The sequence below is a fragment of the Patagioenas fasciata genome, chromosome 1 (assembly GCF_037038585.1).
Source record: "Patagioenas fasciata isolate bPatFas1 chromosome 1, bPatFas1.hap1, whole genome shotgun sequence".
In the NCBI taxonomy this organism is placed as follows: domain Eukaryota; kingdom Metazoa; phylum Chordata; class Aves; order Columbiformes; family Columbidae; genus Patagioenas; species Patagioenas fasciata.
In genome coordinates this window covers 69,677,729-69,688,834 of record NC_092520.1, presented here as the reverse complement: position 1 = coordinate 69,688,834, position 11,106 = coordinate 69,677,729, and the positions used below count along the sequence as shown (strand labels likewise).

Genomic DNA, 11,106 nt, shown 5'->3' with positions numbered 1-11,106 from the left:
AAGTAAGTCTACTTCATGCTTCTAGGAGACTAACAGGCAGCTGTGTACATCTTAAGCTGATTTATCTTCTCAGAGTGATGCCTTAATGTTAGACCAAAATGTATGTAGTTTGCTAGATATCTAGAAAGAACACAGTTAACTTTCTGATGGACCTCATTCAAAGAAAGAAAATAACCCACAGCACCCAGACCATCTTATTCAAAAGGATGCAAAAGTCAACATTAGAATTAAAATAATTTTATTTCAGTGTACACGAACAGAAATAAAATATAATTTTTTAAACTTACAGAGATGTATTGCTGGGCTGGCCCAATCACAGGTGTTCTCCACTACAAGGCCACAAGACTGCCTAGACCCATTTCACTGCTTTTTGGACCAACTGGATTCAAAGTACCACCTCAAAAGGGTCCTTCAGCACACAGCAATTTTTTTTTTGAAAACAAAAACTCACCAACTCTTCACCTAGCCAGAAATTTTACATTGTGTTCCAAGGAACACCTCCCTTGAAAATTCTGTCCATTACTGAAGAACAGTACACAGTATGCGGCTCTATATCTAAACTTAACGGATCAACATTTCTCCCAAATACTTCTCTCTATTCTACTCTCTTGTACAAAGCATCTGCTATAAAATCCACACATTCAAAACCACGTAATTATACAAACCTGTGAACAAGTCTGTCTTCCGTATGCTTGTTCCTATGTGCTATTACCCACTGTATCAGCTTTAACATGCAGCATACATAGATGGTAAAAGGGCATTTCTCTTGACCATCTATTTAATATTTCACAGAAGTTAGACTGTTTTTACAACTTATAGTGCAATGTAGTTAAGTTATTCAATGTCATGATATGGCACCATAAGATAAGCAATCATTTGTTAAAATGCACAATTCCTTTACTAGTAATTTTGTGGTGCTTTCCTGATAATGTAAGTAATAATAAATTTTAAAAGACAACTGGCAGAGGAACTGATAAGCAAAAATATTTTTTAAAAGTGTCTGTCAAAGAAAGAAATAAAATTAGAAAAAACCTGCAACTGTCAGATTCAAGGAAAACCATTAGTAGTTCTTCACACAACACAGTTGAACTGTGGACTCCTTGCCATGTGATGCGGATGCTATGAGGATTTAAATATATTTTTTATTTTTCTTCCATAATTTTAACCAGCGAATGCTCTTAGATACAGAGCTCCCCAAGCCACAGGCTGCTTATTGTGGGGAAGCATTGCTATCTAATCACCCTGTTTTTACTCTTCCTTGTCCATCTGCTTTTGGCCACTGAGACTGGATGCTGGGCCAGAGGGACCTTTGGTCTGACTTGGTACGGTTTGTTCTAACAATTACTTCAAAACATTTCATAAGCTTATACAAGACAAAGTTCATTATTTGCCATGTTATTTTGTTAGGACTTAGATTTTTGAATTACAAATGGCTTCCAAAAGAGGAAAAAAATATTTAAGCCTTTTTTGCTATGACTCAGTTGTATAAAACTGTATAGAAAAATTAGCATTATGTGGAGATGTAATGAAAAGCAGTAAGCTTCATAAAAAACATTCTTAGAAATGTACCAAGCGTAAACAAAAGATGATTTACAAATACATTTAGCTGTTCTAGTCATCATCAGAATCTGAATCATATTTCTTTCCTCTGATGGTCTTCTTATCCAACTTTGTAAAGGTTGTTCCAAATTTCTTTTGATTTTGAAAAGGTGGGTCCATCAAGTTTCCACTACAGGAAAAGAGAAAAGACATGTTGATTAAAGCTGTATTCCTGCAGACAGTAAGTAGTATCTCTAATTACCTGTTTCTCCAGAAAAACACTGTAAGAAAACACAACGCCTACTCCGTAAAGCCACCCTAGGCAGCACTGTGGTGTTGCTAGCATAGCATATCCTGGGCAAAATGACCCGGATAAGAGTAGAATGTGAGCATAAACAGCACTTGTGAGTGGAGCTCTAGAGAAAAACTGTCTGAAGGGGTTTGCTGCAAACTGATCATGCTAAAGACAACCATCTGTCAGATTAAACCAGGGAATTACAGAGAGACTTTTCAAAACAAATTAAAAGCCAGAAGTACAAAAGAAACAAAAAATTTCCAATAGAGACTTCGGAGTAGAAACAGACGAATCAAAACTGGGTTTTGCACTGCCAGAAGTCACCTTGTCCTATCTCTGCCTAGGCCAGACAGAGTAGCTTCCCCATCAGACAGTGCACTCCAGTTAAGGGAATGTGGAGAGACTTGCACCTCAGTGTGTGTGTGTGACTCTGTGGGGCCTTTCTCACCAGTGCGGGCATTCATGGGCTGTTGGGAACAGCAGTTGCTCACATAAAACTGGACCATCCATATGGAGAACCCACATCTCCGACAGGGGGGGTATGCAGAGAGGTGAATCTCCTCCCCTTGCACAGAAGAGGGTGTGCATGCTTCCACTGACATGACCTGCTAGGGGTTTGCATTTAAGCATGAGTGAGCAAGCAACGAAAACCTTCTGGAATTAGCTACAGAAGGCTGTTCAGAAATTTGTAGGCAGTAAGATTTTGTAAACACCATTTTTCTGATCTTGATCCTAGATGCATAGTTCACTGACTGCTAGTTAATTACAGGTCAGTAATAACTCAACACATTACTTAAATCCTGATTTTGGCCAAACAATGTGACCTGAACAGTTTTTCCCTAAATACAGTATGTCCTTTCACCATCTGCTATCCCATAGGTTGAAAGGAAAAAAAACCCTGTTTCTAGGCTCTGAGTAAGACTATCTCCTTTTCAAGACCTCCATAGAGCGGGACATTAAATTCAGAGCAGTGTGGAAGTGTAATGCTTGCACATAAATGGATGTCTCCTGGAATGGATCTCCCAGGCTGTGCAGATATTGTGGCTCAATTTGCAAAGCCAGGGTACCAAACTCAGGATCTGGCAAAATGAACAAAGAACCAAAAACTCTCTCGCTCCACAAAGAGCTAAAAGCAGAACACAGTACCAGCAGAGTCAAGTATGATGTATAGTAGTATTATGCTGTAAGCCAATGTACTAACACTAAGCAAATTCAGTGCAGCTTCATACAACTCCACTGAAAGATTTCTCCCATAAAAGGCTGTTGCTGTCTAAAATATATAACCAAGCTGCCTTACACTCCTCTGCATATGTGCTTGTTACTGAACTGGGAAGTGGGTATTACCACTTCTTTCGAATTACATATTTCCATTTCAGTCATTTCATCTGAAGTTCAACAGCTACTAAGCTAAATTGAGCAGGACTTTCTTTAAGATACAACAAGACTTCTTGCCAAAATTTTGAAAGTAGATATTAAATAAGTTCATATAGTAAGTTTAAAATAATATTTAAAAAAAGCCAAACATATTCCAAGCAAAATTAACTTCAAAAGATAAAGATGATGTTTTAGCCACACTGGAACGCAAAGCAGAAAGTTCTGGTAAATAATTCTCTTGTAGTTAGGCTACTGTGGTGACAGTTATATTTTCTACTGCCTTCTACCCTGCAGTCTTAAATGTAGACTTTATTATGATTATATTGTACTGCTACACAAAGAACTTATTCACACTTCTGCAACTTTTCACTGTCTGTACTGTTCATTGGAAAGAAAAAAACAAACAAATAACAAACAAGCACATTCAGCTATGGTCTAAGATGCAGCTTAAGGATGAATTGGCAAGTTTTCTCTGAAGTGAACTAAAAATGGTTCAACTTTACCACCTTGCAACTTTGATATATAAACATCTATAGCTGATTCAGAAAGGATTACATTAGATGCATGACTCAGAGACCATATCAAAGCAGTGTAGCTACTCTATACACCTCATGGCAAGAATTCTCTTTTGTACTGTACAAAAGGACAATGTAATGCTTGTGATAATGTCTCAATACTTTACCAAATAGATACTCTCTTCTCTCCCTTGCCCAAGTGCATAATGGGATTAAACTTCCAGGTGTCTTAAGCATACAACATACCAGCCAAAGTTACAAATTTTTACAGATTCTCCTGTCTGCAAGCATGCTCTCCTTGCACTGTATTTGAAATAACAATCACAAAACAATTAATTACCTGTAATTAATTATGTCTGCACAGCCTAATCTCCATTCTAAGGTCTCTGTAGTGAAGTCGTCAGTGTTACCGAGATCAGTAAATCCCACAATATAGTCTTGTGTTTTTCCATCTTTTACTAGTGCTAGAGTGGGAAGTACTTTGATGCGCAGTCTCTCACACAAGAAAGGAGATTTTTCAGCATTCAGTTTCAAGAATTTTGTCTCAACATGCTTTTTTGCCAATACAGTCAAATGTTTGTCCATTATTTGGCACCTTTGGAAAAAAAAAAATATATAAAGTGTTAGAATTAACAAGCTGAAGAACCTGTATTTTAGAGACAGTTTAAAAGGAACAATGAAGAGCTAGTTCTATCATGCTAATTACTCAGACAAGACATTGTAATTTAGAATTTAGTTTCAAGAGAAACTGTTTCAAAGGTAGCTTGATTTAATAGCTAGCAGAATAACAATCTGGAGCACCTTTATTACACAATTACACCATCCATTTCTCTTATTTCTTCCTAATTACTCCCACATACACCTGAAAGCCTCTCTCATTTCTTGAGGACTGCATTTATTGATGAAATTTCCCTCTGACTTTTATTCTTCCTGCTCTAGCTTCACTGTTTGTCAGCTGGAAAAATTTCTCTACAATGAGGGTTGGTTTTTTTTTGTCACTATCTCCACAGCTGAGATGCAGTAACTCACTGTACAGAGAAAAACAAAAAGTGATTTGTACAGACTGCTCCAATAGTGCTATAGGCAAGAACAATTCACTTTTCTGTTGCAATGGAATAGGGCTGAGCATACAATTATTGTTTCTCAGCTAACAGACAGTAACATGAGCTGCTCAAAATACTCGTCTGATGGCAAAGATTCGTGGACTTGTCACCTACAATCTCAACTTTCTGGACTGTCTTCTTTTTTGGCTTAGCTGTGTGAACTGTGTGGTGTGACTGTCCTTTAACTCAAGAGGAGGGCTGAGCAGACCAATAAGCAGGCACGGGTAAGGATGAAAGCAACTTGATATTGTTGGTAAACCTGACACACTAGCTTCAAGCTGGTTGTCAGCACAACACATTTTACAAAGAACATTCTCTAAAGTTCCTCCTCCTGTCTGACTCTACAAACTCTATTGCTTCAAGAAACAAGAACCAAACAACCCACACCTGTTCTAAGCGACTTTATTTGTAGAGACAGTCTTTCAAGATCTTCAAGTAAAAACTAGTCAAATACAACTTCTTCAGATATTTCTGAAACTTAAACATTTAAATAATAGAAGATAGGATGCAGATACCTCACTGCATAACCCAGATTTGACCTCTTTCAATTTCTTATATTGAGGCTGTTTTAGTTTACATTTTATGAATCAGAGAGAACATAACACCTTGGGGGAGGGGGGAAAAAACAGCAAACCAAAACCAGGACAACTGGCTTCTCCTTCAATAAACTACTCTACCTTGCAACAGTATTTTAACAGAAGATACTGAGGCAGACACAGTGAGGAACAGCCTACAACCCAGAACTCCTGAAATTCTTCCATGGAAGTGGGAGATCTTATTTTAGGTTCCTATTCTGAGTCAGGACATATTCTCAGATCTAGGTCTCTCACACCCTAAAAAAGTTACATAATCGCAAAGGCGCAAAGGGAAAGCATCTGCAATTGGTGTGCACAGATCCTTTCAAAGTAAAAGGTTAAATTCTGAAGATATCTAGACAAGCTTTTGTTTATACTTTTATTTCCATTTGCCAGAACTGTCCAGAATACCTCTGTCTGGAATAAAGGTGAAACTTTAGAAATATTGCTCCTGTATGGTCACTACGTTTACAGAGCTGGCTCCCTCAAACTAAATCAGTAATGAAACACAGTACTCTCTCAAATACTGTCAGAGGTGTCATATGTTTATATTCTAATCAGCTATGTAACAGAGTATTAATAGTTGTCAAATCATGTCCAGATTAACTGGAATGGGGCAAAAAAAAGTCTTGAGAAGGGAGCAAGATTTGGAAAGTGAAGGAATTTTAATACTTCTTAAAATGCCTATTCATTTGCAAGATTTGAAAGAACAAAAGAACACGTCTGGTTTTGTAGACATCTATAAATAAAAGGTTTATTAAGCATAGCTTATTTACTATACCTGAACGTTGTATCTCTATAGAAATGGCAAACCACATTTTTACTTTCTTTGACTTCTTGGAAAAAGTCTCTCTCACTTGGAATTTCTCTGTATTCTCCATGTCCTTTTGAAAGCCACTCCTTTAGGAAAGCATAAAAGGAAATAATTAGTATGGAGTTTGTTAGTCCTGCATCTGTCGTGCAAACTCTACAGATTTTAAGAAAAATAAAAGACGGACCCTGCGGTAGAAACTCATTTCATACAGTAATAGAAGATGAAAACTATTAATCAACAGCTTGGGCTACTCTCCCTAAAATGTTTTTGTACAAAGAACTCTTGTATAAAACTGATTTAAGTCATTACATGTATCGAAATGGATTTCTTAGAACTTTTCCCTCTAGGAAAAATCAGGGAGAAAAAAGTCTACTAACTCACCTGCAACAGATGATGTTTATCTTTCAAATAAACACTGAAAGTATCTTAATATGAGGCAGGCTTCCAGAAAACACATACATACCATTAGTAATAAAATATATGGAAAAACAGAATTCCACAAGTTAAAATTTACAGGCAACTTCAAAATCCACCTGATTAAGTGTGCAAATACAGTTTAGGAAAAGTTGACCTAGATTTTCAACAAATATATTTAAGAAAAAGCCCAGCTTCTACAATGCTGTAAGTTAACTGTAGGTATTAAAACAAGTAGTGGCTAAGCTAAATGATTAGAAGTTATGCAGTATGACAGAACTTGATAAAAAACTTCAGTTTCCAGTGGAGAGGAGGCGGGGGGGGAAATCACTGTTCTTGATCTTGCAGTTTTGACTTAGCTGAGTAAAAAAAAGGTTTCCAAGCAAACCAAAAATACGCTGTATGCTAAATTAGGATAGAACAAAGAATTTCCTGAACATGGTACGCATTTAAAATGCATAGAAATATGAGCACATGAAGAAGTCAGCATCACGCAAATCAAGAACTGACTCAACTTTCATCAGTGGGTACACACTAATTCCTTTCTGCACAATCCTATTCTAGAATACTGTGGCAGCTTACTCCTTTTGCTGAGTAGTACCCTACTTCAAATTTGCATTTGAAAATGCATGAGAACAGTGACTTCAGATCAACTGACATGAACAAGTTTTCACATGTGAACTACCACATGTTTGCATCCAAGAACACACAAGTGTTATGACTTGTGATAAAGGAAAATGCTAGAATCAAATATAAATGGAACTTGCGAAGACACATAAATAGCATGCCACTTTCTCTTATTCTGTGTTTAGAATGCAGCTGCTTTCACTGCCTATCCTCCAGGACCCCAACTATGCCATAATATTTTACTGCATTCCTGTTTCAAAGCAGGGCATTAGCTTTTATGGGTTCCACCACAGCCAGAGCACCTGCTTTTAACTCAGTCACCTACCCCAAACACAGTCTATTTCTTTGTTTAGGTTTGCTTAGATGGCGTAATCTAAGAAATCTATGGCTTCCCTACTCACAATTAAGGTCTCACACCATATGCAACCAAAATTTTGCTGAGAACTATGTTCAAAGATATATTTTGAGGAACATAAAGACCACAATTACACATGAGGTATCAGGGGCTAAAGCAGGATTTCTTTCTTGCAAGAAGAAATGAGCAGTCATACCATACAAAGACAACATTTCATTAGGTTAGAAGAAGTGGGACAAATCATTCCACCCCAGGAACAAGGAAAGACCCTGTATCATTATTCTACAAAATACCTCAACAGAAGAGCATGCATCACTTACATTCCACAACTAACAATCTCCAGAATTCAGAAGCTTAAGGAGCCTAAAGATTTATTATTAGGTTGCCTACAAGGCTTATGCTTCCAGATAGCAATGTTCAGTGAATATGGACACACTCAAATCTTTATACAAGACTCTTTATCCTATCCTTATTGTAAAAAAAAAAAAAAAAAAAAAAAAAAAAAAAAAAAAAAAAAAATCAGAGGTTCTTCTCTCCTCCTGTTAAAAACCATAAAACATGCACACATGGAGAGACACTTGCTTTCCTAAAAAATGTATAGTTAGTAAGTACAGGGAGGTGTGGAAGAAGAAAAAACAAAAACAAAAAACAAAACCCAAACACATATAACCACAAAACACTTAGTTCACATATACAATTTCCCTAGGATTTCCAAAACATCCGTTACACTCTACAAGTCAAGAGTCTATATTATTATAAGAATTACTTGTTTCTGCTGCTGGGACTTTTTTAGTGCCTCAAGCCTCCTCTGTTTAAGGCATTCCAATTCATCTTCATCCATTTGGTCAAGCTTCTGCATTTCAGCATCCAGATGTTCCTCCACAACCTTGGCAGTCTGCAGTATTTCATTTTCCAAAACTTTTTGAAGTATTTCAACGGAGGTATCCGCAGCCATCTTTAACTAGAAAGTGATCTCTTCAGAGCTGTGGAAATAGTGATACATTGAATTAACATTTATACAAACACTTAATTAAAGGCCTGACCTCTCTTACTTGCAGTTCACACTGTAGAGAAACAAAATGCCATGCTATTCAAACATGAGATAGTTACTTTTGCAATGAACACAGATGGCAAAGACACTGCTAAATCCTGTTCTCTCCAGCACAAACCCCACTGTTTAAAGTGCACAGGAACCTGAAATTACTTGTCACATAAAGAAGTAAAATTCACCAGTTCCAAAGGAACACTCATCTTGAGCCAGATCCGTGTACCTTTAATAAATACTCTAAAACTAGAAGATGCAATTGGAAAGCTCCAGGCTGCTGGGAAGAGGTGTAAGGTAAGCCTAAGCAACAAGTAGTATATAAGTTTCCAGCACTAGTTTAAATGCCTGATGAATATTAACATATTTAAAACTGAATTAACACTCCTCTCTCCTCAGCTAAAAGAAAGACAAGGTGCTCAACATTAAACACATTAGGCCAATACACTGCTTCAATTAGTACAAGAAAACTACTATTGCAAACACCACCCTATGGCAGTCAGTGAAAGGATTTAAAAGCCCACAATCACCATCTGCCTTATTGCTGTGCGAAGAAACACAGTTAAAAAAAAATTCTGTAAAGTTCCCCCATTCAAACACTACAAAAGGCACAAAGTACTATGACTGAGGTGCATGAAGAGCTTGGGCAACATAATTGATTGCTCTCCCCAATAAACTTACACTACAAAAACCTGCCACTGTAACAAACCATAGCTGAAAAGCAGAGACAGTGCACAGTCACCCTAACCAGATTCTTAACCCGCAGGCCACAAATCTGATGTGCTGAGTTTGAGCTCCAGCGTACTCTCGGCTGTATTTTGAAATAGTCAAACTACTGGAGCCACTGTCTTTGTAAACACCTTACACATATAGAGGCAAGAAAACATTTTAAATAGTGACGGGCAAAGTACCAACACCACGGCAGCACTCCAAGTGCAACGCAACATCAGCAGTGTTATACTTACTGCAACAGTCACAGCTCCTCTGATCTGCAGCACAATGTCTTGAGTCACTCTCCCTGAAGCAGATAACTATAAAGTCTCTCCATAAGAACTTTCTATTTCCCTTTCTTGTATTTCCAGAAGAAATAAGAGCCTTGCTAGTGCAGGCTGGAGAACACTAGGTGCTCAGGAGAAGGAGGAAGCCCTGCTAAGCTGTGACTTGTCCTCCAACCAAACACGAAGGAAAACCAACTCCAGCCAGTCTACACAACAGCCTGAGGTCCCCGGAGGGCCCTCGGCCCCCCACACTGCGGAAGCCTGGGTGCCAACAAGCGTGCCCTACGCAACAGTGGGCCCGAGGCCGCCCCCAGAGGACTCTCAGCACCGCTGGTTGGGCCAGGGCCCGTTCACTCTCCCAGGGAGAGGCGCTGGGGACCCGACCGACACCACCCGCTAGAGCCCGACCGCAGTGGGCTCGTGGGGTGCCGCCGGCTGACGGGAGAGGGCGAGGCAGACCGGCCCCCGCGGGACACCGCGCAGGCGCCACGCGCGGCTGTTCAGACAACTGCCGCCCGCTCACCCACGCAGCTCCTGACGAGCTCTCCAGGGAAAGCCTGACTCTCCCCCGGCCGCACTGCCGCACGCGGCCGAAGCCCCAACACGCAGCCCCCACTCACCTCTCCGTCACGCCACACCCGGCCGCCCGCGCCGCTCCCAACTTACCCCGCTAGCCGCGCCGCGCCCCGCTAGCGTCTCGCGAGAGCTTGGGCGGAGCCGGTATCGCGCGCACGCAAAGCCTTCCCCCCGCGACGCGTTTATTGGTCGGGACGGCGGGCGCGTCCCTGAGAGGCGGTCAGGGCCCCGCGCGCACGCGCCGCGCCGGTGTCGTTGCACCTACTGGCAGCGGCGAAGAGGGCGGGGACGGAGGGAGGGGCTTGCCCAAGGCCGCGCCCCTTCCGCGCCGCGGCTCCGCCCCGCGGGAACAGCTGCTGCCGGGACGCGCTGTCCACCCGCCTCCCGTCCGCCTTAGCAACCGCGCTCCTCCCGGCATGCGCAGCGGCTTCCTCCACCTTTTCTTCCCCAGCTTCGCCGAACCGCTACGTTCGGGGTGCGACGTGGCTCGCCCGGCGCGCGACAGCGGGGCCGCTGGAGGCTGCTGGTTTCCCGCCGCCGCGTTGCTGTGGGCGGGGCTTGGCCGCAAGGGGGGATGTCCCGGCCTCTTCCCTCACCTCAGTGTGCGGTTGTGAAGGCAACCGGCGGGGTCCGTGGCTGCAGCCGCTTTTATGGGGAGTCCCTTCTCGGCTGAGGCCGGCAGGGAGTCGGGGCGCGGCGGGGGGCGTAGCGGCCGGGAGCCGCGGGGCTGGGCTGGGCCCCTCGAGCGATGCTGTGAGGTAAGGGCGGCCAAGCGTGGACTCGTTAAGAAGACGGATGCTCGGGGCTTGTCGTCTCTTTGGTCTTCTTGCAAGTGTCAGTAGAAGATCCACAGTTTTAAATAATGGGATATTAAAGTGT

General features: G+C 41.3%; 1 protein-coding gene across 2 annotated transcripts; it reads right to left on the bottom strand.

Annotated features, from left to right (window-relative positions):
* Positions 1–221: 221 nt before the first annotated feature.
* TXNDC9 (thioredoxin domain containing 9) lies at positions 222–10,424 on the bottom strand. Of its 2 annotated transcripts, none has more exons than XM_065829452.2 (5): positions 10,318–10,424; positions 8,378–8,594; positions 6,183–6,301; positions 4,064–4,318; positions 222–1,729 (listed from the first exon to the last, which is right to left on the bottom strand). In XM_065829452.2, exons 2-5 carry the CDS (start codon positions 8,564–8,566, stop codon positions 1,612–1,614), a joined length of 681 nt encoding a protein of 226 aa, XP_065685524.1. In that variant the 5' UTR covers positions 8,567–8,594; positions 10,318–10,424; the 3' UTR covers positions 222–1,611. The 2 variants fall into 2 exon arrangements, with proteins under 2 accessions (XP_065685524.1, XP_065685523.1); XM_065829451.2 differs by having other exon boundaries at positions 10,272–10,333.
* Between the last annotated feature and the right edge of the window lie 682 nt (positions 10,425–11,106).

Coding starts and splice junctions, on each gene's coding strand:
- TXNDC9 (XM_065829452.2), bottom strand. CDS start 8,566: ATGGCTGCGGATACCTCCGTTGAAATACTTCAAAAAGTTTTGGAAAAT. Junction 6,302..8,377: donor AGTCCCAGCAGCAGAAACAA/GTAATTCTTATA, acceptor GCTTTCCTAAAG/GAGTGGCTTTCAAAAGGACA. Junction 1,730..4,063: donor GCAGACATAATTAATTACAG/GTAATTAATTGT, acceptor CTTTTCCTGTAG/TGGAAACTTGATGGACCCAC.